At 39.9% G+C, this 27,910-nt stretch overlaps 1 protein-coding gene across 3 annotated transcripts in view; it reads left to right on the forward strand.

The window, feature by feature from the left end:
• The first annotated feature begins 20,992 nt into the window (after positions 1 to 20,992).
• LOC140186194 (transforming growth factor beta receptor type 3-like) overlaps positions 20,993 to 27,910 on the forward strand; it is a 148,031-nt gene continuing 141,113 nt past the window's right edge. The window contains exons 1-2 of one of the 3 annotated variants that reach the window (XM_072240152.1): positions 20,993 to 21,256; positions 23,661 to 23,887. In XM_072240152.1, coding sequence (XP_072096253.1) covers positions 23,830 to 23,887 — 58 coding nt within the window. In that variant the 5' untranslated portion in view covers positions 20,993 to 21,256; positions 23,661 to 23,829. Of the gene's footprint in view, positions 21,257 to 21,682; positions 21,837 to 23,660; positions 23,888 to 27,910 lie in introns of those variants that run through there. The other 2 variants (XM_072240149.1, XM_072240150.1) reach the window with 2 other exon arrangements.

The following is a 27,910-nucleotide window of genomic DNA, read 5'->3' on the forward strand; positions in this document are numbered from 1 at the left end:
GCTTCTGGCCCACAGCATATCAATGATACCTTGTACTCAGAATCTTAAATACTTGAAGCAGCCCAGTCTTATTGTTTGGTTGTTATCAACCCTATCCACTAGATGCAGGAGAAGTGTTCCTTCGCAAGTCCAGCGAAAAGCTTTAAAAGCAGGAACTCTTTTCAACTGGAGTCATTGATTGGAGTACTGCACAGATGCAGTTGAAACGTTCCCACGCAAACCAACGACGAGTTTTAAAAAGCAGGGAGTTTTTTCAGTGGGAGTTGTTGATTGGAGTACTGTGCAGATGCAGGAGAAGCATTCCTGCGCAAGTCCGGCGAAGAACTTTAAAAACCCAGTCTCTATGAAAGAGGGGTATTGTCTAGAGGTGCAGTCATTGTAGCAGTGGTCATCATTGGAGTGGTCTGAAGCAAGAGTGGCAAGGCTTTGGCTCAACAGGCAGAGACAAGGTAAGTAGGTAAGTTGATTCCTTATTTCTTTTTTCTTATCTAACTCTCAAGAGAACAGAGGGTATATCTACAGGGCCAGTGTTCTGTTCTGGGTGCCAGATGTGGGATTTCCAGGAGACTACCAGCCTCTCCGATGGCCAAATCTGCACCAGGTGCATCGAGATGCAGCTCCTTAGAGACTGTGTTAGGGAACTGAAGTTGCAGCTCAGTGATCTTCCACTTGTTGGGGTAAGTGAAGAAGTGGCAGGAGCTACAGAGAGGTAGTCACCTCAGGGCTGCAGGAGACAGATAAATGGGTGACTGTCAGGAAATGGAAGGGAGAACATCAGATAGTCAAGAGCACCCCTGTGGCCGTTCCCCTCAACAATAAGTACTCCATTTTGAGTACTATGGGGGCCGGGGGGGACCTACCTGGGGAATGCAACAGAGGCCATGCCTCAGGCACTGAGTCTGGCCCTGTGGCTCAGAAGGGTAAAAAACTGAAAATGATGACAGCAGTAATCAAAGACTCTACAGTTAGGGGGACAGACAGGCGATTCTGTGGACGCGAAAAGGAAACATGGATGGTAGTTTGCCTCCAAGGTGCCAGTGTCCGCGATGCTTCTGAACGTCTCCACAATATCCAGAAGTCGTGGTACTTATTAGTACCAATGATACAGGTAGAAAAAGGGAGGAGGTCCTGAAAACAGAATACAAGGAGTTAGGAAGGAAGCTGAGAAGCAGGACCTCAAGGGTAGTAATCTCAGGATTATTGCCATTGCCATGCGACAATGAGGATAGGAATAGAATGAGGCAGCAGATAAATGCAAGGCTGAAGAACCAGAGCACGGGGCAGGGAATCAAATTTCTGGATAATTGGAACCTCTTCAGGGGCAGGTGTGACTTGTACAAAATGGACCGGTTGTACTTGAATCCAAGGGGGACCAATATTCCTGTGGCCAAATTTACTAGAGCTGTTGCGGGTGGTTTGAACTAATATGCCAGTAGGATGGGAACCAGTATGATAGAGCTGAGGAAAAGACAGCAGGCTAACAAGATGATGATGGGTGTAACATGAATGCATGGAAGGACAAGCCAATAACTGGGTATAAATGCAGACTGAGCAAAGAGTTAAATTCTACCACCCAGGCAAAATTCAAAAGGGTGAAGAATGCAGAACTGAAGGTGCTAAAGTTGAAGGTGTGTAACATTCAGAATAAGGTGGCCAAACTCGTGGCACTGTATTGGTCCTACTGAAGTGCAACACTCACATTTATCTGCATAAAATTCCATCTGTCATTTTTCCAACTGGTCCAGATCCCACCATAAGCTTTGATAGTTTTCCTCGCTGTCCACTACACTCCCCAATTTTGGTGTTGTCCACAAATTTGCTGATCTAGTTCACCACATTATCATCCAGATTATTGATAGGGATTACAAACGACAACAGACTCAGCACCGACCCCTGTGGAACACCATTAGTCACAGGCCTCCAGTCAGAAAGGAAACTATTTACTACCATTCTCTGTCTTCTGGCTTCTCCCACAAAGCCAATGTCTAATCCAGTTTACTACCTCCTCTTGAATACCAAGCACCTGAATCTTTTTGACCAACCTCCCCTGCGGTACCTTATCAAAGGCCTTGTGGAAGTCCATGTAGATTACCTCCACTGACTTGCCTTTCCTGGTAACTTCCTCAAAAAACTCTATAAGAGTGCTTAGGCATAACCTACCACTCACAAAGCCACGATGACTATCTCTAATCAATCTCTGTCTATCCAAATACTTATATATCCAGTCCTTTGGAATAACTTCAAATAAACTTACCTACTTCTGAACTCAGGCTCACCAAACTAAAATTTCCTGGCTTATTCTTAGTGCCTTTCCTAAACAATGGGACAACATTAGTTATCCTCCAATCCTCTGGCACCTCTTTGCTTATACAATGGTGGTGGTTGTTGTTCCTCTCAGTGCCTTGTGGCACAATGGGCAGCAAATTTGCCATTTCTTCAGCAATTTTTTCCCTTTTTTTTTTACGAGGCTGAGTTACTAGTTCGATGCTCAACCCAGCATGGATGGAATGCATGGTGGTGTGGTGGCACCAGGCTTCTAGGCAAATGGTCCCAGGCTTGAATGCGGTCAGCTCATTGCACAATGGAATTGAAAACCAATTGTTCAAATTCACTGATTGTATAAAGATAGCATTGTAAATACTGTAGATGGGACCATTAAATTATCAATACATAGTAATAGGTTAGATAATGGAAAATATTTTGGTATTCCCAAACTAAATCATTCAATTTGGAAAACTAACCTGAATAATAGTCCAAATGGTGAACAGCTATATGCATTAAAAGTCCAAAGAGCTTAAGTATACTATATTCACAATCCTTAAAAAGGATGGATACCGGACAGGTATCAACAAGCACTACACATCAAAGTTGCTGGTAAATGCAGCAGGCCAGGCAGCATCTATTGGAAGAGTTTCAGCCAGCAACTTTGATGCGTGTTGCTTGAATTTCCAGCATCTGCAGAATTCCTGTTGTTAAGTTTTTTTTTAAATTCACTACTGCGAAGTCTCTTCCGGTGATGCCTACACCGAAGAAGTTTAGATCCTCTCTTCGACGGGAGTTCAGTGAAACCATCTCTCACTGCTCCCCATCTGTAATTTCTTTGGCTCTTCAACTTTTCGATCTCCCCCTCCTCCTCTCACTTTCAAATCTCTTACTAACTCTTCCTTCAGTTAGTCCTGATGAAGGGTCTCGGCCTGAAACGTCGACTGAAACTCTTCCAATAGATGCTGCCTGGCCTGCTGCATTTACCAGCAACTTTGATGTGTGTTGCTTGAATTTCCAGCATCTGCAGAATTCCTGTTGTTACATCAACAAGCACTGCTGCTCCATCGCCAATTATAAACTATGGGTCTTTTTAAATCATTATATTGAAAAATGGTCTCACAGAAGAAATGATTGCAAGCTTATCAATATTGAAATGTAAAAAGTGGAAATAGGAAAGGGAATTTTATCACAAAATTCCAACATCGGCAGATTTTCTCGTCTTTATGAATCATATGTAATTGGAAAGTTTAGATGATGAGTTAAGGACAATTCTTTTGGCTGAACAGCACTGATATCTGTTTGCCTCGTATCCTTAAATGGAAGACATTATGTCTGTTATGGAATAAACTAGACCAGTAGAGGCTGAGTACCCCTTATCCAAAAATCCAAAATCTCCGAAATCGGAATTTCTTTTTTTGTGTTGACATGGCGTCACAAATGGAAAATTCTACAAGATGCTGAGGAGGTTTCCAGGCAATATGCAGGTCGCTGCATATCACAGACTGATCTGAGAAGTGAACTCAAATACGTAATGAACAAAAGTTAATGAAAAATAGACAAATACTGCATAAAGCGAAAAATGAAGCTCTCAATCGTGTATTGAAAGAGTGGATTCATCAGTGTCAGTGTGAACCTATGCCACTTATTGGTAGGCTGATCATGAAACAAACAAGGATCGATCAAGACAAACTGAAAATTAAAAGTAATTGTGAATATTCAGCAGGCTGGTTGCAGAAATTTAAGAAATGGCTTGGCATTAAATATTCTAAGATTTAAAAAAATTTAAAGATAATGCATCTTCTGATCACAAAGTGGCAGAGAAATTTATTCATGAGTTTGCCAAGATCGTCGCTGATGCAAATCTAACACCAGAACAAGTCTACAAAGTTAATTGTTTTTACACCATACAAAAAAAACCAGAGAAAGATAAAATACAAATACAGTGCACTATAAACTTCTAACCAAAACATGGCATCATATGTGGAGCCTGAAAGCCTGCCATTGTCTGTTGCTGTTCAACAGCTGATTCTCCCAAAGCTGCTGTGCTGCTTTTGTTACCCTGCACACACTATATTTTCATTATATTAATGGTTGTAATTAATTTTTACTGTTAAATACAAATGCATGATGAACACGTGTAAGACAAAGACTGCTTATTAGTAGCACATAAATTCAGAGTTGGAAATGATGGCAATCCCAAGCTATATTATTATGTATTGCAAAATCAAAAAAAAATCTGAAATCCAAAACACTTCTGGCCTCAAGCACTTTGGATAAAGGGTACACAATCTGTATTAACAACTCACCAATTTAAACTTTGAGATGAGATTACCAAAGCTATCTGTCAGAACGTCCATAAAGTAATAAAGTTCACTCTCAGTATAGATCCCCCACATGCCATAACTGTCCGAATTATATTATTTATAAGCACAAAGTTTATTATCATTCAAATGTGATGCATTCTATCTATGCAGACTGCTGACAATTTTGTTCCCGTTCACTGAAGCACCAAGTAAAGCAAATAAGCATTGTCACCATTATCTACATCCTTAATTACTTACATAGCTTCTTTTTATAAATCTGCATTTTTTCTTGCAATTATGTTTGTGATTACCAAAAAAGTAAAGATAAAAACAAAAAAAACTGAAGAGTCTGAAATACTGATGGGGGTGGGAGGTAATAGTTATTCTTTGATAATGAGAAATGTTTGAAGAGCCATCTGGTTTGGATGGTATATTGTGCTCAAGGGGCTAATTGGTAAGCTTCTTCAAATATAAGGTACGAATGCTGTGAAATTCCAGCAAGAGCATGTTCTTCCACTGGACTCCATGTAGAACACAATGATGGAATAGAGTAAGATGTAGTGGTATCTATCACTCAGTAGGTTTTGGACTCACATTGGGTTTGTGTTAAGTGAGGCACTCATTGCACACAAATGATGGAAGAACAATGATTTTGCTACAGTCAACATGATTTGACCCAATATCAAAAGATATCATTGAAATTATTAGAGTTGTAACTTTTACATTATTTAAATTAAAATGAAATTTAAAACATAGGATTTGCTACACATTTTCAAGGGTAGCTTTTAAAAAGTTGTCTGTTAAAGACAACACTGAAAACTTAAGGAAAACAATAGGGTATTTCTTCTAATTCTGTTTCTTAGTAATGCTAAGGAAACTAAAGTCAAGAAGTGCACTTAAGATACCACAAAATAATCTAAAAATAGTAAGACAATGATGTAAGAAAAGGGAAATGAGTTAAAGAAAAGGGGTGCCAGGGTCTGCGATGTTTCTAAACGTCTCCACAGAAGTCGTTATTGGTACCAATGACATAGGTAGAAAAAGGAAGGAGGTCCTCAAAACAGAATACAGGGAGTTAGGAAGGAAGCTGAGAAGCAGGACCTCAAGGGTAGTACTCTTGGGATGGCTGCTTATGCCACGCAACAGTGAGGATAGGAATAGAATGAGGTAGTAGGTAAATGTGTGGCTGAAGAATTACAGCAGGGGCAAGGAATTAGCTTTTTTGATAATTGGAATCTCTTCTGGGCAGGTGTGACTTGTACAAAATGGATGGTTGCAATTGAATCCAAGGGGGACCAATATTCTTGTGGGCAGGTTTACCGGAGCTGTTGGGGTGCTTTAAACTATTATGGCAATGGGATGGGAATCAGTATGATAGAGCTGAGGATAAACCAGCAGGTTTACCAGCAGACGATGGATGTAACATGAATGTAAGGAAAGATAAGCCCATGATTGGGTACAAATGCAGACAGAGTAAAGAGTTAAATTGCACCACCCGAGGCAAATTTCGAAAGGGTGAAGAATGCAGGACTGATGGTGCTGAAGTTAAAGACGCATAGCATTCTGAATAAGGTGGACGAACTCATGGAGCAATTAGAGATTGGTCAGTATTTCAATGTGGGCATCACTGAGTCGTGGCTGAAAGAAGGCCATAGTTGGGAGCTTAATATCAAAGGATATACTTTGTATCGAAAGGACAGGCAGGAAGGCATAAGTGGTGGTGTGGCTTTTACTGCAAGGGTAAAAAAAAACACAATGGGAAACATATATACGCCTCCAAATAGTAGCAAGGATGTGGGGTTGAGATTGTAAAGGGTGCTGGAAAAAGCATGTAATAAGGTTAATGTCACAATTGTAATGGGGACTTCAATATGCAAGGGGATTGCAAGAGAGGGAATTTGTTGAATGCCTATGAGATGGCTTTTTAGAGCAGCTTATGCTTGAGCCTACATGGGGAAAGGCTACCTTAGATTGGGTGTTGTGTAATCTTATTAGGGAACTTAATGTAAAGGAACCCTTAGGAGGCAGTGATCATAACATGATTGACTTCATACTGCAATTTGACAGGGAGAAGCTCAAGTCTCAAGTATCAGTATCCCACTGAAATAAAGGGAGTTATAGAGGCATGAGAGAGGAGCTTGCCCAAGTGGATTGGAAGAGGATACTGGTGAGGATGACAGCAGAGCAAAGATGGCTGAAGTTTCTGGGAATAATTCACAAGACTTAGGATCAATATGTCCCATGAAGAAGTTCTCTAATGGCAGGGGTAGGAAACCGTGGCTGACAAGGGAAGTTAAGGATTGCATCAAAACCAAGGAAAGGGCATTGGCTAACAAGGGAAGTAAAGGACTGCATCAAAGCCAAGGAAAGGGCATACAAGGTAGCAAAAGTGAGTGAGAAGTTGGATGATTGGGAAATTTTAAGATCTGACAAATGGCAACTAAAAAAAGCTATAAAAAGGGAAAAGATGAAATATGAGGGCAAATAAACCAAAAAATATGGTAAGTTTTTTTCAGTTATATAAAGAGTAAAAGGGAAGTGAGAGTTGATACTAGACCACTGGAAAATGATGCTGGTGGGGTAGTAATGGAGGACAAAGAAATGGCAAATGAACTTAATGGTACTTTGCATCAGTCTTCACTATGGAAGACAACAGCAGTGTGCCAGAGGTCCACGAGCGTCAGAGAGCAGGAGTGAATGTCATTGCTATTACAAAGGAAAAAGTGCTAGGCCAACTCAAAGATCTTCAGGTGGACAAGTCCCCTGGACCAAATGGTCTACATCCCAGAGTCCTAAGAGAGGGTGCTGAAGAGATAACGGATGCATTGGTCATGATCTTTCTAGAATCACTTGATTCTGACATGGTCCCAGAGGACCGGAAGATTACAAATGTCATTCCACTCTCTTTAAGGGAGGAAGGCAAAAGACAGGAACTTACAGTTAGCCTAACTTTAGTGGTTGGGAAAGTGTTGGAGTCTAATATTAAGGATGAGGTTTCAGGGTATTTGGAAACTAATGATAAAATAAATCAAAGGCAGCATGATTTCTGTAAAGGGAAATCTTGCCTAACAGATCTGTTAAGAGTTCTCGAGGAAGTAACAACCAGGGTGGACATAGGAGAGGCAGTGGATGTCATTTACTTGGATTTTCAGAAGGCATCTGATAAGATGCCACACATGAGTCTGCTTAACAAGATAAAATCCTGTGGCATTGCAGGAAAGGTACTAGCATGGACAGAGGAATGGCTGACAGCCAGCATGTAGTGAGTGGGAATAAAGGGGGCCTTTTCTGGTTGGCGGCCAGTGACTAGTGGTGCTCCTCAGGGGTCAGTATTGGGACTGTGACTTCTCACATTGTTTGCCAATGATTTGGATAAAGGAACTAATGGCTTTGTGGCAAAGTTTCCAGATGATACAGAGATAGATGGAAGGGTAAGTAATGCTAAGGAAGCAATGTGACTGCAGCAGGACTTAAGACAAACTGGAAGAATAAGCAAAAAAGTGGCAGATGGAATACAGTGTTGGGAAATGTATGATAATGCATTTTGGTAAAAGGAAGAATAGTGCAGACTATTACCTAAATGAGGAGAGGATTCAAACAACAGAGGTGCAGAGGGACTTAGAGGGACTCAGAGGGACTCCCAGAAAGTTAGTTTACAGGTTGAGTATGTGGTAAAGAAGGCAAATACAATGTTGGCATTTATTGTCAACAATTTTGTCCCCCATCTCAGAAATGACATCTGGTCATTGGAGAGAATCCAGAGGATGTTCACAAGGATAATTCTGGGAATGAAGGGGTTAACATACGAGGAGCATTTGGTAGCTTTGGGCCTGTGCTCACTGAAATTTAGAAGAATGCAGGGGGATCTAATTGAAGGCTACCAAATGTTGAAAGGTCTAGATAGGGTGGATGTGGAGATGTTTCTTATCGTGAGGGTATCCAAGACTAGAGTGCACAGTCTTAAGATTGAGAGGCAACCTTTTAGAACAGAGGTAATGAGAATTGTTTTTTAGCCAGAGAGTAGTGAATCTGTGGAGTGCTCTGCCACAGACTGCGGTGGAGGCCAAATCTGTGGGTATATTTCAAGCAGAGGTTGATGGTTTCCTGATCAGTCAGGGCGGGCATCAAATGATATGGTGAGACGGCAGGTGTATGGGTTTGAGTGGGATCCGGGATAGCCATGATGGAACTGCGGAGTAGACTCGATGGGCTGAATGGCCTAATTCTGCTCCTATGACTTATGCTCTTATTATGCTGTAGTGAAGTATTGAATATTTTTTTAGGACCTAAGTAAGTTTCAGAGAAGGCACATTTCTCAAGTCTGGTTCTCTCAGCAAATTTAGTCAGTCAGTTAGAAATGTGACTAATTTGTGATGAAAGAGTTAAAATTTAAGTAGGAAATTACAAAGCACAGAAAAGGTCAACGACAGAGACAAAGGAAATATTTTATATTTGGGGCTATATCCGGAAAAATAATCCAAGCAGAAAATAAACTGACACCACTGGCTCCTTTCTTCTCAAATATGTCACCACCCTTTGTGCATTTCTAATACTTTGCCCTTTATGTCACTGTGACTCCAAACAGATTTTCCAGTGATATACTCCAGTCTTGTCTGCTTCCTATTTCCAAGGTTGTTTGGCTGCATAGTCCTATCAGCTGATCTCATTCTTTCCTGTTTTTTAAAAAAAAGTCTGTGAGTCTGCACTTTGAATGTCATTACTGTCCTGCCTTTACGATGTCTTGGATGCAAGCTTGTTAACAATTTTTAATATTTCCTGACCTTATGTTGCAGAATCCGTAATTTAAATATAATATACTTTAGTACATTGAATTAAAATCCACACCCTTGATGTGCAACATCATGTATAATTTATAGCAGCAAATGTGTAGATTTGCCAAAAATTCATCTCAGCCTTTTAAGATAACAGAAATCACAATGATTTGAAATTTCTGCTCTGGATGTCCAGCCTGCAGATTAAATTGGCCAGCCAGTTTTGGAAAATTGATCCAAGATCCATTCTAGCAAATCAATATAGTTTGGATGAGCAACAGTGGACTATAACATAATTGGCTAAAATACAACCAATTGCCTTGTACATAATGATGCCTATGGGAAAATGCCCTAGGTATGAAAACAATCAGATGCACAGCTGTGCCATGTGTTGTAAATTATAGTCATTGGGAAATATATCACAGGAAAAAACTTTCAACCCAACTTGTCCATGCTGACCAAGATGCCCATCTAAGCTATTTACCCCTATATGGTCCATTCTCTCTTAACCTTTTTTCATGTACCGCTCCAATTATTTTTAAATGCTGATATTGTACTTGCCTCAACTCTTCCTTTGACAGCTCCTACCATATATGCACCATCTTCTGTGTGAAAAAGTTGACCTTAAGGTCTATTTTAAATGTTTCCCCTCTCAACTTAAATCTATGCCCTCTAGTTTTTTGATTAGCTTTCCTGGAATAAAAAGACCATGTGCATTTACCCTACCTATACCCTCTTTGAACTCTTTCCAGCTTAATGTTAACATTCCTATACAAGGTTAACCAAAACTGTACACAATACTTCAGGTATGACTTCAACAAATTCTTGAACAAATGCAACATAATGTCCCAACACCTAAACACAATGCCATGATTGATGAAAAGTCAACAGTATCAAATCCCCTCTTGAAGAAGTCATCATTCTCACTGAAATATAATTGAGTTTGAAGAGGATTGACAGCATAGATACTGTAAGGATATTCTCCTTAGATTTAGAAACAAGGAAATAAGTTTGTGAAAAAGGAATTGTCTAATTCTGACCTGAATAAAGAAGAATTCCTTCTCTCAGCAGAAGGTAACTTCTTGACAATTCCAGAAAATAGTGGCTGCAGTCATTGAACATATTCACTGTGAAGATCAATAGATGGTTCTTCCACGGGGTCCAGACCTGGGGTGCTGATTGTCCTTTTGTGTCCACAGATGCTGCTTAACCCACTGCGTTCCTTCAGCAATTAGTTTTCGACTCTGCTTCTTCATTGCCTCCCTTTGAAACTGGATGGGGTGAAATATTTTATGACATAGTGTTAGTGACTAAGCAGGAGGCCAAGGGTCCATTGAACTTGCTCTGCCATTCAATAAAATCATAGCTGATCCAACATTGGTCTCAATAGTAGAACAATATTCTCCCACTCTCCACATACCCTTCACATCTTCAAGTTCCATGCATGGTGCAACTGAAATATCAATTGATGGTAGAGCTGTCAATATCCTTATAGTTATTCTGCAATATTAATAATGAGAGTAGTGGTATTAAGGACTTTCATCCACACTGACCTCATGCAACATAATTTCCAATTCAATAATCTTTCATCAGAGGTTTGGCTGAAATGATAACCACATAGTTGATATTGGGTACGTTTTCTTTTCAATTTTTGTTTTAATCTATTTGTCACTATAGAGTTGGGATATCTGTTCAGATTCTTCAAAAGCTTTCTTATGTTCTTTTGTAATTTGTCCACATTCCTTAAACATGCAAGATTTTGCAACTAATTTAAGATGCTTTCCACCTGTGTAATTCTGCATGTGAATTTAATGGCAAAATAAACATTGCTACCTGATTTATAAGAAATCAGACAGAGACTAAAGCATAACTAAAGAAACAATTGAGAGAAGCTTTTGAAAGGTGGAAAATAATTGTAAATTTATAAAATACCAGTTAGCGCTACGATAGTTTTTGATTATGCAGGAGAGGTTTGGGCATGGTTTAGTTAAAAAATGAAGCAGACACTTGTTTATATCAAAGGTATGTGAGTCAATAATAATAAGTTAGTAACATTATTGAACCTGAATCAGAAAGTTCTGGATTCTAAATTGATACTTCAGTGCAAAAATGAAGGAATGCTGCTCTGTCAGCTGACAAATTATGGTTGGGGAGTCTAGGACAAGAGGGCACGACTTCAGCATTGAAGGACATCCATTTAGGACAGAGATGTGGAGAAATTACTTTAGTCAGAGTGGTAAATCGGTGGAATTTGTTGCAGCTGTGGAGGCCAAGTTATTGGGTGCATTTAAGGCAGAGATAGATAGGTTCCTGATTAGCCAGGGCATCAAAGCGAATGGGGAGAAGGCAGTTGAGATGACTGGAAGAATTGGACCAGCCGTGATTGTATAGTGGAGCAGACTCGCAGGGCTGAATGGCCTACTTCTGCTCCTATACCTTATGGTCTTAAATTAAACCTGTTTGTTGTCACACATGGACCACAACATATCCCTTGCCTTTATTTCAAAGAAGAGGGAATAGACCTCTGGTGTACTGATTAACATTCATTCTTCAATCTACATGACTATTTTTATAAGAATATACATGTAGTTTCATAGTTCTTTCCCCTCAACCATCAGGCTCTTGAACCAGTGGGGATAACTTCACTCGCTCCATCAATGAATAGTTCCCACAACCAACGGACTCACTTTCAAAGTAACATCATCTCATGTTCTTGATATTTATTGCTTATTTATTGTTATTATTTGTTTTGTATTTGCACAGTTTGCTGTCTTTTGTACATTGGTTGTTTGTCCTATTGGGTTCAATCTTGTATTGATTCTATTACGTTTCTTGGATTTACTGAGCATGCCTGCAAGAAAATAAACCTCAGGTATATGGTGACATATATGTACTTTGATAGTAAATATACTTTGAATATTGAACTAAAAATCAATATAGTTAGCCATTACATTACTGTAGGAATCTGCTCTATGTAAATTGGCTGCTGAATTTCCTACATTAAAACACTGACCACATTTCAAAAGTACTTCATTGATTGTAAGCCAAATGAGACAAAATTACAGAAATAACTACAAGTCTTTATGAAGTTGGCTACTAAACTAGGGACAAAAATCAGTCCGAAATCTAATAGTACAATGACAGAAAATATAGGCGTAATTGAGTTTCAATATCAGTATAAGTTGTGAACACATGAGGGAACTACAAATAGAATCTTCCCTTTTTGCTAGATATTTTGTTGATTTACAAACATATTTCTTCAAACCTCAGATTTACTGTATATAACAATCCTAAAATTCTGTAGTTTTTATGATTGCGACTGGTGTACACACAGGCAACACAGTGGTGCAGCTAGCAGAGTTGTCCTCATAGGTCTAGCATCTTTCTTCTTTAGCTCTGGTGCTGTCCTTGTAAATTTTGCATGGTTTCCTCTAGGTGCTCTGGTTTCTTCCTACATCCCAGAGGTTATTTAGCCACTGTACATTACTCCTACTACACATGAATAGTAGAATCTGGAAGAAAGTTGAAGGAACTAAGGGAGAATAAAATTGGGTTCGGGTAGGTTTAGTGTAAAAATGAATACCTGATCGTTGGTGCAGATTTGAGGGCCAAAGGGGTGTATCTCTATTATTCCATAACCTATGGGTTTCTGAAAGGATGATGCATATTGAGAATAATATTAGTTTCCTTTATATACTCAGTGGCCACTTTATTAGATACACCTGTACACTTCCTCGTTAATGCAAATATCTGATCAGCCAGTCATGTACTAGTAATTCAATGCATAAAACATGCAAACATAGTGAAGAGGTTCAGTTTTTGTTCAGACCAAACATCAGAATGGGGAAGAAATGAAATCTCAGTGACTTTGACTGTGGAATGATCACCGGTGCCAAAAAGGGCAGTTTGAGTATCTCAGAAATTGCTAACCTCTTAGGATCTTCATCTAGAGTTTACAAAGAATGGTGCTATTGAGCGACAGTCCTGTGGGGGAAAATAACCTTGTTAATGAAGAACAGCCAGACTGGTTCAAGCTGACAGGAAGGTGACAGTAACTCAAAGAACCACACATGTCAATTGTGGTGTACAAAAGAGCATCTCTGTACACATGTCAAACCTTAAAGTGGATGGGCCATAGCAGCAGAAAACCATGAACATACAGTCAGTGCCACTTTATTACGTACAGGAAGTACCTAGGAATACTTTTGCTTCAAGACACTGGGCAATCCATTGTCCTCTTAGGTTATCAGAAGAAAATCAACCTTTATTTCCATCTATTGTCACATCATCTTCTGCCATATGCTTTTCTCTCTCCTTCTTGTGATTCTCATCCATCAGACATGGGTCTTCCAACTCTGCTCTTTCCTAAAAGCATTGTAGATATTACTTGAATTCCCAATTAAAATTATCACACTGGTATTCAAAACTCTCCCAATATCATCCAACCTTTTATTTTGTTTGGTTATTCTATTTAGGGTCTCACAACTTCCAATTCTGGCCTCTTAATCTCTGCTATGACCATGGTTTCAGTTTCCAAACCTAAAGCTCCACGAACCTATCTGCTCTCCTTTCCTCCTCCAAGATGCTACTTAAAATCTACTACTTTGAGCAAGCTTTTAGGTCATCTGCTCTAACGTTTCATTATAATACTATCAAAACTTCTCTGATTATGTTTTTGTGATATACCTTGCAAGATGCTATAGAAGTTTAAGTTGTGCTTGTGGTTCATTTAAGATCACAATTTGCTTCACACCTCATGTCACCACTAGTTCTTTATCCAACATGTTTAAAATAACAGAGTCCAATGCTTATTGACTCTTCAGCTACAGGAAACAGATCTATTTTATTTAGTGTATCACATAAATTTATTGTACAGTACAGTAGCATAGTGGTTAGCACAATGCTTTGCAGTACCAGCAACTGGAATTCAATTCGCTTCCTGGAAGGTGTTCTCCCCGTGACTGCATAGGTTTCCTCTCACAGTCCAAAGACGTACCAGTTGGTAGGTTAACTGGTCATCGTAAATTGTCCTATGATTAAACTAGAATTAAATTGTGGGATTGCTGGTGGCATGGCTCAAAGGCTGGAAGGGCCTACTCTGCCCTGTATCATAATAAATAAAAAATAAGTTTGAACACAAATGCCTCTAGGTTCTTGAACAGTCTTTCACAACCCACAACAATCCTCCCTCAAAACTAGGCCTTGCCAGTTTTCATCCATCCTGTTTATCCTTACTAATCCTCTCTGATTACCACCCATGGTATAGTAAAAGGGTGATCAAGTTTTTGGACTGGTATCTGTCAACTGGATTAAGTGTCTGAATTTCACTCATGTGGCTGGGTAATTTAAATTTAAGTAATTAATTAACTAACTAAATAAACGCATTTGTTGTGTAAAGATGGTATCAACAATGTTGACTAGGAACCTACAGATTGTTGCAACAATCTAATCTGGTTTATTAATGTCTTTCAAAGAAGGAAATCTGCCATTAAGTAGTAGACACGCATACATAACCAAAATTCAGCCAATGAGATTCAGTCTTAAATGCAAATCACTCAGTACAAGAAACAATTATGGATGGACACTGAATGCTACCCCTGCAAGAAATATTACATCTCTCCTCCCGTACCACTCCCCTTCTGATTCATTCCCCATCCTCATAAACTTCTCCATTTTCTTATTTATGGCATCTCTTATATACTATTGTCATTTCATGCTTGCTTCTCCATCCTTCATTTCCATGTTTGCCCCTCTCTTCCTGTGCCTGTCTTTCCATCCCTTCCATGCCCTACTTCTCTTCCTCTCCCCACCTCTGTGCCTCATTTTCCCCCTCTCATTCCCCTATTTCTTCAAACTGTATCTTCCTTCTCCCTTACCACCTTCTCTTTCACTTTTTCAGCTTCAAAATGTGCCTTTTAACCTTCCCTCCCAAACTTCTCCCACTTTTTTCCTCGGCTGAAACTTTCTCCTTCTCATTCTGCAGCCCAGCTTTCCCCTTCTTCTCCCTCCCCAACTCCAGCTAGTGTCCAGTACTACCTCTTCTGCTCTTAACCCTCTTCTCCTGCTCCCCTGCATTCCAAATTATCTCATTTTTGTATTAATTGTTTGGATTCTCTTATGACATATTTAATGGGTTAAATGACATATATTGCCTTTCAAAGCAATCTCAACTCATTCCTTCACAAGTTAACTGTACCTATTCTCTTTCATTTACCCATCATCCCCAACCTGTTTCTCCGATCAGAACACCTAGAAGTAGTTGGCAGTAACCAATTAACCTACCAAACAGAATGTGGGAGGAACCAGAGCACTTGGTGGAAAACCTCAAGGTCATTATCACTACTCCCATCAAAACTGGCACATCTCTGGGTTTGTGTGCCTAGCCCCTTGCTCTGCACTCTCTATAACCATTACTGTAGCTAAGCACGGTTGCAATGCATTCTACAAATTCACTAATAGCATTACTGTTATTGGCAGTATTACTGATGGTGACGAAGAGTCATACAGGAGTGAGATGCTCTCTTCTCACTGCTACCTACAGGAGCTTTAGGTCCCACAACACCAGGCTCAGAAACAGTTATTACCCTTCAACCATCACACTGCTAAACCAACATGGCCAAGTTCACTCACAACACTGAACTTGATCACTGAACAAAACCAAAAGACTTACTTTTAAGGACTCGACAACTCATGTCTTCAGTATTATTTATTATTATTATTTGCATCTGCAATTTGTCTTCTTTTGGACATTGGTTGCTTTTCAGTCTTTGTGTGTAGTTTTTCATTGATTCTATTATATTTCTTTATTCTATTCTGAATACCTGCAAGAAAATAAATCTCAGGGTAGTATTTAGTGACATAGACATACTTCGAAAATAAATTTACTTTGAATTTCGAGATAGGTCATTTGGTTGAGTGCTGCCATAACAACAATCACTCTCTCGATGTCAGCATGAACAAGGAATTGATTGTAGACTTTATGAAGGGGAAGTCAGGAGATTTAACACCATTCCTTACTGAAGGATCAGCACTGGATAGGGCAAGCAGCTTCACGTAGTTAAGTGTTAATATCTTGGAGGATCTATCTTGAACCCAGCAGTCAGATGCAACCAGGAAGTATGTGCAGAAAGTATCTCTGCTTTCTTTGAAGTTTGAAGAGATTTGGCATGTTACTGAAGACTCAGAATCAGAATTATTATTGATTCACTGACACATGACAGTAAATTTGTTATTTTGTGGCAGCAGTACAGTGCAAAACCACATGCATTTTATAAATCACAAAAATCAATAAATATTTTGAAAAAATATTTATATTTACCCTCAAAAACACACAATACAGTATTCATGGATTGTTCAGAATTCTGATGGAGGAGGGGAAGAAGTTGTTCCTGAATCATTGAGTTTGGTTCTTCAGGCTCCTCTATTTCCTCCCTGATGGTAGTAACAAGAAGAGGGCATGTCCCAGATGATGAATACCACTTGAAGGTCTCCTTGATGGTGGGGAGTGCTGTGTCTATGATGGAGCTGGCTGAGTTGAGAACCTTCTGCAGCTTCTTGCGATCCTGTGTATTGGTGGCTCCAAACCAGGCTGTGATACAACCAGTTAAAATGCTATCCACCATCCATCTACAGAAATTTGTAAGTCTCTGGTGACATACCAACCAAATCTCCAAAAACCCCTAACTAAGGAGAATTCCTGGTATGCCTTCTTTTGTGTTTGCATCAATTTGTTGGACACAAACTTCTACAGATGTACAGTGGAAAGTATTGTGACTGGTTGCATCATGGCCCGGTAAGGATACTCCAAGGCATGTAAACCCAAGAAGCTACAGAAAGTGGTGGAGCCAGCCAATTCCATCACAGGTGCATTTCTGCTCACTACTGAGGACCTCTACAAAAGCCAATGACCCAATAAGGTGACTTCCATCATTAAAGTTACAAGCCATCTGGATTGTGTCCTCTTCTTGTTGCCATCAGGCACAAAATATAGAAGCCTTAAGTCCCACCTCAAGGTTCAACAACAGCTTCTTCCCCACTGTGAAAAGCTTCTTGAACCAATCAGAAAAATCACAATTCTACCATGAATTCTCTTTTTCCCTCACGTACTGTTATGTTTATTGTCATTTATTTTGTTGTCTAAGTTATGTATGATTTGTATTAAGTTTATGTAATTTATGTTTCTCATGGTTGTAATATGTTGCTGCAAAAAGATAATTTTCATGACATTAATACTCTCGGACAATAAATTTGAACCTGAAGTCATAACAGAACTTGAACTCATGACAGGGCACATGGAGAACATGCAAACTTCACAGATAACACCTGAAGTCAGGGTTGAACCAAGATAGTTGGAGCCGAGAGTCAGAAGTGCTTACATCTACATTAATGTGTTCCTTTCCTTCAATGTCTCCGAACCCCCTCAAATCCTTCTCTTCTCTCTATCGCTAACTCTCCTTCCTATTCTCTCTACTCCATCTCTATTTTCTCTGTCCCCAAGCTCCCCTCATGCCTCTCTCTCTCTGCCCCTACACTGCCCTCCATCCCCCAAACCTCCCTTCATCCTTTACTCTCTGCCCTGACCCTCTCTGTTCCCTACTTGCTCCACTTTGTCTCCCAACTCCATATGCCCCCAATATCCCCAGCTCCCCAACCCTTCCTTAGCTGTCCTCCATACCCAACCTTCTTTGCCCCACAAGCTCCCCTCCATTCCTGACTCTTGACTCCTCCTCTCCATCACCTTGCCCCCAATATCCCCAGCTCCCCCAACCCTTGCTCTGCTGTCCTCCATAACTGACCTATGCCCCACAAGCTTCCCTCCATTCCTGACTCTTGACTCCTCCTTTCCATCACCCTAACTTTATCCCTACCTTCCTCTTCACTGCACTTGGTCTCTTCAATCCCCTTTTTCCCACCCCAATTCGTCTCCTCTGACCTTCAACTCTCATCTACACCTTTCACCCTCTCTCTCTTCTCCCACCTCTGCCTTCTTCCTCTCACTTCTGTCTTAATCTTCCCACCCCCACCCCTCATGTCTTTGCCATTCTTTTCAAATCAATTGTGTGCCACATGGATAAATGCTGGGTCCACTGTTTGTCATCTTTATTCAATTACTTGGAATGAAAATATTGTTAACATGATTCACTGGATGACAAACTGGTGGTTTAGTGGATAGTGAAGAAGGTTATTGAATACTCTTATTGAAGCTTACAAAGATCTAAGGCTATACATGCACAGTAAATTCTAGGGCTTTGAGTGTTGTACAACAGAAAGAACCAAGAGTAAAAATACATAATTCCCTGCAAGTAGTGACATAGGAGGGCAGCACTTGGCACATTTGCCTCAATCAGGCAGGGCAATGAGTACAGGAGTTGTGACATGATACTATTGCTGTAAAAGTCATTGCTGAAATCACAATCTTGTCTCACAAATATATTTTTTAACATTTAATCAAAAAGACTGATGAGGGCTAGGAGCTGGATGTTGTATATTTGGACTTCAGGCATATCTTTGACAAGGCCCCACACAGAAGGATAATCTGGTAGTTTAGATCACAAGAGATCCAGAGACAGCTAGTTAAATGGTAGGAAACAGCGGGCAATGGTGAAACACTGTATTGTCAGACAGGAGGCCTGTGACTAGTGGTGTCCTGCATTGTTGTACATCATTTATACAAGTGATTAGGATGAGAAAGTGCAATGCTAAGCTTGCAGATAGGTCATAAACAGTGAAGTTCAAAAATTAACACTATCTTGATCAGCTGGGCAAGTGGGCCAAGAAATGGTAAATGACATTCATTTCAGTAAAGTGGAAACCATTATATTTTGGGAAGTTAAATCAGGAAATCACTCTTTCACAATGATGGTTTTGGACAGTATTATAAAACAGAGGGACCCAGGAGTACAAATACTTCACTACTCTTTCTGCCTGTGACAGCAATCTCCCTGAAACTGGTGTCACAGACAAGGTAGTGAAGAAGACTTCTGGCATGCTGGTCTTCATTAGTCAAGGCACTCACTACAGGAGGTGGTACGTTACGTTGGAGCTGTGCAAGATATTGTTGTATCTTATATTGTTTCCTGTACCCTGTTATAGGAAAGACGTCATTAAGCTGGAAGGGCTGCAAAGATGATTTATGGGAATGTTGCCAGGATTGTCTGAGTTATAGAGAGATTGGGCAGCCTCGGACTCTATTCCTTTGAGTGTAGGAAACTGAGGATGACTTTACTGATGCGTATAAAATCATGATGGGCTTAGATAGCATAAATGCACAGTCTATTTTGTCCCCAGAGAAAGGGAAAGTATAGATTTAAGGTGAGAGGGCAAAGACCCAAAGAGCAACTTCTTCACATAAAGGGTAGTGTGCATTTGGAACAAGTCACCAGAAGTGGTTGAAGCAGGTACAATAACAACATTTAAAAGGCATTTAAACAAGTACATGGAAAAGAAAGTTTTAGAGAGGTATAGGACACGTACAGGCAAATGACACTAGCTTAGACGGTCATCATGAGTTGAGCGAAAGGGCCTGTTTTCTTGCTGATTACTCTGGAGTTCTGGTTGCCCACCCATAGGAATGGTGTTATGAGTAGAAAACAATGCAAAAAAGATTTGCAACATTGTTACCATGATTGGATGCTTCAGTTATAAGGAAAGGCTGAATTAACTGGGACAGTTTTCTTGGAATATAGGATACTGAGGGATGACCTTATAGAATTATATAAAACCACAAGGGAGTAGATAAAATAGACTATCTCTGTTAGTCACAATCTTTTTACCCAGGGTAGATCAGTCCAAAATTAGAAGGCATAGTTTTAAGATAACTGGGGAAAGATTTAAAAAGGACCCAAAAGACAACTTTTTCCATTTCATGACAACAAATTTTGCGGTATATGCCAGTGATATTAAACCTGATTTTGATACATACATAGTGCTGGGTACATGGAACAAGTTGCCAGGGAGAGATGGGTACAATGGTTAAAAGATATTTGGACAGGTACTTGGAAAGTCTTAGAGGGATACAGGCCAAACACAGGCAAATGTGAATAGCTCAGATCTACATTGAGTCAGTACAGACAAGTTGGGCTGAAGGGTATGTTCTTGTGCAGTATAACCACTCCTCCCCACCTCTGCCCCATCTCCACCCAAACTCCCCCACCCCCATCAATCCCCATCTCTCACCCAAGCCACCCTGGCCTTCTCTCCCTGTTCTTTTCAACCTATCTCTTTCATCCATCTCAACTCATCCTCCTCAACTCTCACCACTTCTCCCCTCTATGCCAACTTTTGCTCCCCTCATCCCCGAACCCCATTTCTCTCCTCCAGACTCTCCAGCTTCTCTCCTAGCTCCCCATCTTTCAGCTCCATCCAACTGTTGCCCTCTACTCCCCTCATCTCATGCCACTTCTCCCCTCCATGCCAACTTTTGCTCCCTAATCCCCTCGAAACTCTCCAGCTCCCCCCCTAGCTCCCCATCTCTCAATTCCACCCAACTCTTGCCCCATCGTCCCCATCCTCCCCCACCCCCGCCGTTTCCTCCTTCCACAGAGCCCACGGCTTGCGACCGTCCGCCCGCCTGCCCGTCACCTCGCGCGCTGCCCTCCCCGCACCCCCAACGGTCGCCGCCCTCCCCCGCGCCTCTCAGTCCCCACGCGACGCGGCTCCAATCGGATTTCCCGGCGCCGGCTGGAGACTTTTTTTTTCCTCCCTCGCCTTTTCCGAGACAGGAGGTGAAGGAGAAAAACAAGTTTACACACAGGGCATGACGAAAGGGAGGCAGTGAACAGGAAAATCCTATCCCGGCGTGGAGAGAAAAAAAACACCGCCTGCACTACCGCCATTTCAGACCGTTAAATTTCTCTCGAAGGGAAGGGCAGGAAATAAAAAGAAAATCTGGGGAATTCTTAACTTGATTATTTCGAGGTAAGATTATTTTTATAACTTGTCTTCACTACTGGCCGTCCTTGTCAATACTGCAATATATTATTCAGTTCTATAACAAAGTAGGAAGAACAGATATCAGGAAATAACGATGCCTAGCTTTAAAATTTATGAAGAATCGTAAATGGCACAAGACATAATTATTATTTTATCCTTATAAGTAATTAAAAGGGGCCTAATTGACATACTGTACGGAAAACTTTTTTTTCTCTGTTCCTTGTGGATGTTTGACAAGAACATGATTCCCGTTTTCCTGTTGATGCTTTCGCCGTGGCGACGTTATAGCGTATGGCTTTGAGCCCACCCAATCTTGGTGCCTATTGGTGAAGCCTTCATGTTAGAGGCGGGTCATAGCTCCGTTATTAAATTTCGATTCGATAATCAGCCTGCCAATTATTTGAAAGGACAGACTCATGTTGCGTTTGCTCAAAGCGAAAAAAGACTTGAAGGTTTACTCAGGGATTAAACTTTTTGAGTTAAAGGGATAACTTTAAGTCTCCCATCGTCACTCGGCAATAATACGAGAAAGAAAATGTTTCTGTCAACTACCTGTTAACATCTGGTAAGGCATAGGTTGCTGGGGCTAAGTTTGTAGAAACTTTAAATATATGTTTTGTTTAAAAATAAAGTTTTAGTTTTGAAGTTTGCTCGTATTTCAAATATTTTCAGAAGATTTGGCAAATTTCAGTGATTAAAATTTCAACAGTATTCATCATAATTAGAACCGATTGTATTACAAATCATAATTGCTGTGCTGGTGGGAAATGTACAATATAAGCGAATTATTTATAAATCATGGGATTTGTCTCCGGTTTAATTCTGTGTATACTTGGGTAGTGTACTTAATTCAGGAAGGAGGATGTCGTAGATTTAAGAAGTGAGTTTTTTTTTGCTGGGAATTTAAATCAAAATCCGGTGTTCGCCAACCGAGATTAAAATGAATGAACAGGCCGTAGCAAACACTGAAAACAATTATCTTTTAAACTAACTTACTTCTAGTAGTATCCTTCAAGTTTTCTGAGTGAATTATTTCTGTGTAAGTTAAATGAAGTTTATTGTAAAAACCACGGAACCACCCAAGTATGGTTGTCCTTGATGAATGCAGGTGCCGGTAATACTTTTTTTAATGTTGACAGTACGATCGTGCAAGCGGAGATTTGTGTAAGTTGTTGAAACAATGACGATGAGCATGATGATTTTTAAACAAGTTATTGAAGGATGGTTTGACCAGTTGATGGAGCCTTTGCTTTTAATTTGGACTAGACCATGATTTGCTCGCATGACACCATAAAATGTCATCCTTTCCGCTATGATTAATTTGTCTGTGTTAGAAGTGCAGAAAGATATTCTGCGACGTTCGTGGATTCTTCGGGGGCAACCTTGTAGTTTCGCCATTACGGACAGAGAAAATCATTTCATTGTATGTGAAGTGGGGAGACTAGATAAATGCTGAAGTTTATCTTTCCACAGTTTTCACAATCCCCGTTCAGGATGGGTTTTTTTTGCGCCTAGTTGATGTTCAGGAAAAAGATTTCGGCGGCTTTGAGACTCGAGTTTCTAGATCCATTGTTAAATGAGAAACTGGGTTATTTGGCATTTGAATGGACTAACTTTCGCGCAGATGTTCGGGACGATACAGCACTACAGAACAGTGTTAGAAAAATAATCCCGGACAATTTATGAAATCAGTAATCAATATTATAGCTTCCAGTCGCCCTGATATTTGCTGCAAAAAAAAACTGCTGGAGGAATTCAGCGGATCAAACAGCATTTGTGGATATAGAGGTTCTCGATGATGATTATCACACAAAGTCTACAGATGCTGCTTGACCCGCTGAGTTCCTCAGGCGTTTTGCACTTTGTTCCAGATTCCAGCATCTGCAGCCTCTTGTGTTCTTCTCGGAGATTTGCTGTTATAATTGACTTTATGCTCATATTAATTTGAAGGAGCTTGCAAAAATGAAAAACAGAATGACGGTTTCCGGACTCCTGATATAAATCAGAAAATATTGAAAAACTCAGCAGATTGGCAGTGTCTGTGGAAGAGTTAATATTTCCGATCAAAAACTTCAGCATTCAGTTTGCTCTGATGAAGGGTCTTGGTCCTAAAATGTTAATTGTTTCTCTTTACACAGATGATGCCTGACTTGCTGAATTTTCCCAGCATTTTCTGTTACTGTAACAATATTAGGAAAAATGTACAACATTTACATTGTAGTATGAATCCTTATAGTCTACACCCAAAATATAGGTCAGATTTTGAAAAGTTTAGCTGCTGATCTTGTGGATTTCTAGAAGATATTCATTATGTGTTGATATAGAGTTCGAATGAAAAGGACAAGGTTTATCTTAGCAAGAGTTAATTGTATTTTTACATTTTTGACAGATTTCTAACTTTTCGGGAGACTGGAATTGAGGAGTAAGCTCTTCAGATATTTCAAGGTTCCTCCTAAACTGAATTCGCAATATACCTCTCAGTGGGAGAAAGCATCTTAAGGTGTATTACTTTCTAGATACAGGATAGAAGAATTATTCACAAAATAAAAGAGACAACCATGGAGAAAATTTTACTGTTAATCCTATTGATTGCTTTGGGATCTCAAAATAAAGCTGGTAAGTTAATGTCAAATATTTATTATGAAAACAGTGAGTAAACATTTTTTTTATTACACAAATACCAAACCAATGATTGTCAGTGGAACAGCTGGGCATTAACTTGATGTAACTTTCTTCAAAATGCGGAACCTTCACCATTTGAAGCTGTCCCAAATTACAAAGAACTGAACTACAAATTTTCGAGCATGGTTGGATGACCACACCTTTCTATTTTCAGGCTGAGGAATCTAAAGCTGAGAAAATTCTTGCATCAAAATATAGTAAGGCCTTAGATCATTTGTCTATTAGCATGTTCTTCATTGTTATGTGAATGTGATCATAGAAGTCGGCCAAGTGTCTTGTATCACCATAAGACATAGAAGCAGAATTAGGTCATTCGGCCCATCAATTCTACTTTGCCACTTGATCGTGCCTGATTTATTTTCCCTCTGAACCCCATTCTCCTGCCATCTCCCTGTAAATTTTAATACCTTTACAAATCAAGAACTCGACAACCTCTGCTTTAAATATACTTTAAATATACCCAATGGCTTGGCCAGTACTGTCATTTGTGGCAATGAATTCCACAGATTCACCACCCTCTGGCTAAAGAAATTCTCCCTCATGTCTGTTCTAAAGCAGTATCTGTTTATTCTGAGGTTTGTCGTAGACTCTCCTACTATTGCAAAAATGCTCTCCATGTCCACTGCATCGAGGACTAGCAATATTTGGTAGATTTTAATGAGATGCTCCCTCATTCTTCGAAACACTAGTGAGTATAGGCTCATATATTAACCATTTTATTCCTGTGATCACTCTCGTGAACCTCCTCTAGACCTCCTTTTTTAGATATGGGGCCCAAGACTGGTCACAATACTCCAAATGCTGTCTCACCAATGCTTTTGAAATAAATGCTAACATTGCATTTTTCTTCCTTACTATCGACTCAACCTGCAAATTAACCCTAAGGGAATCTTGTATGACAAATCCCAAGTCCCTTTGCAACTCCAATTTCGGAATTTTCTCCCCATTTAGAAAATAGTCTGTGCCTTTATTTCTTCTACCAAAAGGCATCACCATATAATTCTTTACGGTATAGTCCATCTGCCACTTCTTTACCCATTCTCCTACCATGTTCAAGTCCTTCTCCAGACTTTCTGCTTCCTCAACCTTGCCTAACCATTCACCCATCTTTGTATCATCTGCAAACTTGACAATAAATCTATCAATTTCATCATTCAGATTATTTACATATAATGTGAAAAGTAGTGCACCCAATGCAGACCTCTGCAGAACACTATTAGTCACCCACAGCCAAACAGAAAAAGTTCCCTTTGTTCCCACTCTATGCTTCCTGCCAGTCGGCTAATCTTCTATCCATGCTAGTATCTTTCTTGTAATATCATGTGCTCTTACCTTGTTAAGCAGCCTCATGTGCAGCACCTTGTTAAATTCCTTCAGAAAATCCAAGTTAACACTGACTCTCCCTTGTCTATTCTGCCTGTTATTTCCTCAAAGAATTCCAACAGATTTATCAGGCAAGGTTTTCTCTTAAATCAACCATGCTGACTTTGGATTATTTTATTATGTATGTCCAAGTATCTCATAACCTCCTTAATAATGGACTCAAATATCTTGTCAACCACTAAAGTTAAGCTAACTGCCCATAATTTCCTGTCTTTTGCCTCCCCCTCTTCTTAAACAGCAGGGTGACCTTTCAATTTTTCAGTCCCCTGGAACCATTCCAGAAGTTAGTGATTCTTGAATAATCACGACTAATGCCTCTACAATCTCTTCAGCTACCTTCTTCAGTGTAGTCCATCTGTTCCAGGTGATTTATCTACCTTCAGAGTTTCCCAAGCATCTTCTTAGTAATAATGTCTACTCTCAGTTCTGTATCCTTATGAATTTCTGGCATATTACTGATATGTTGCACAATGAAGACCGATTCAATATACTACTTCAGTTTGGGTGCCATTTCTTTGTCCCCATTACTGTCTCTCCAGCATTATTAGACTACTACTAAAAGTAGTCTAATATACACTTTTACTTCTCTTTTGCTCTTTATATATCTGGAAAAACATTTGGTATCTTTTTTATATTATTGGCTGGCTTATTTTCATGTTTCATTTTTTCTCTCATTGCATTTTTAGTTGCCTCTGTTGGTTTTTAAAAGCTACTCAATTCTCTAGCTTTCCACTAATTGTATGTCCTCTCTATTGCTTCTTTGCTTCTTTTTTTAGCCTTTGTTGCTTCATCTTCACTTTTAGAATGCTGCTTCTTTGGGATGAGTCAAACCTATGTATTTCAAATTACTCCCAGGAACTCCAGCCACTCCTATTCTACCATTATCCCTGTTAGTTTCCTCTTCCAATCAACTTTGGCCAGCCCCTCTTTCATTTCCCTGTAGACCCCTTTACTCCATTGTAATACTGATACATCGGATTTTAGCTTCTCCCTCACCCTTTCAAACTGCAGTGTGAATTCTACCATATTATGAGCACAGCATCCTATAATTCTTTTATCTTTAGCTCTCTAATCAAATCTTGTTCTTTACACAACACCCAGTGCAGAATTATCATTTCCCTAGTGGGCTCAACTACAGGCTAATCTAAAATGCCATCTCGTGGGTGTCTACAAATTCCTTCACTTAGGATCCAACACCTACCTGATTTTCCAAATCTACCTGCACATTGAAATCCCCCATGATCAGCAAACATTGCCCTTTTTACATGCCTTTTCTATCTCCTATTTGTAATTTATTTGGAGGCCTGTATATAACTTTCATCAGAGTCTCTTTACCCTTGCAGCTTCTTAACTCTCCCCACAAGGATTCTTCATCGTCTGATGCTATGGCACTTCTTTCAAAAGATTTGATTTAATTCTTTACCAACAGAACCATCCCACTCCCTCTTCCCACTTGCTTGTTCTTTTGCTATGATGTATATCCTTTAATGTTAAGCTCCTAGCTGTGATCTTTTTCAGCCACTACTCACCCAGTGTCATACCTGCCAATTTCTCAGTGCGCTACAAGATCATCTACGTAATTATGTATATTGCTTGCATTCTGATAAAACACCTTCAGTCCTGTATTCACCATCCTTTTCAATTATTGTCTTCATGTTATCTGAAGTTACATTCTCATCTCTTTCAAAACTTATTGTCTTATTTTTATTCTGGAGACTTCTGTATCCCTTTCTGCATTCATTTTCTTTTACTTTATACAACCCAGGCACCAGTCAGATTACACAATCTTCAGGGCTCTTGATCCTTCCAACAGAGTGTTGTGCCTGTTCTATACTATTCCCAATTACAAATGCATTTGCTCCCTGAAACATGGTGCTATGGTTCGGTTGTTCATCTTTCCTATAGCCACCGCTCTCATTCTCAAAGCGAGCAACAACCTCAGACTTGTTAGGCAAGCTCAAGGCTCCTTCAGCACTACCTCTTGGATCCACCTACCTGCCCCACTTGTAGTCACACCCTCTTATCCCTGGGCATAAACCAACCTTGAAATTTTAATCTAAATGGTGTGACTGCCACTTGAAACATGGTGCTCAGGCAACCCCTCCCCCCGCCCAGATGTGTGACATTTGCAGCATTTGAAGTTCGGATTTCAGATCATCAAATTTCAGCCTGAGTTTCTTGAGCAGCCAACATATGCTGCACATGTCATCACCAGAAGCCATAATGGGGTCCACCAGTTCCTACATCATGTAGTTACAAAACATCACCTGATCCTGTATCCCTGTTTTATTTAATTTGTTGTAATTCATTGTCTTTTCTGTTAAATACTATTTAAAAAAGACCCTTGCAACCTACTCGCCTGTGCTGCCTTGCCAAAGTCTCTTGAACCAAAGCTCAGATTTTAGACTTTTCCACTAGCTCACTCATGCAGTGGCCAATCCAAAGTGGCCTCCACCTCTTCTCACTGAAACATCATGAGCAAAAGCCTCAGTTCTCCACTCTAACTTTAGCATTCACACAACGGAAAATCAGCTTAAACTTCAGTGAAACTCACATGCAACAAAACTTGCTGTT

This window comes from Mobula birostris, chromosome 22 (assembly GCF_030028105.1).
Source record: "Mobula birostris isolate sMobBir1 chromosome 22, sMobBir1.hap1, whole genome shotgun sequence".
Lineage (NCBI taxonomy): Eukaryota > Metazoa > Chordata > Chondrichthyes > Myliobatiformes > Myliobatidae > Mobula > Mobula birostris.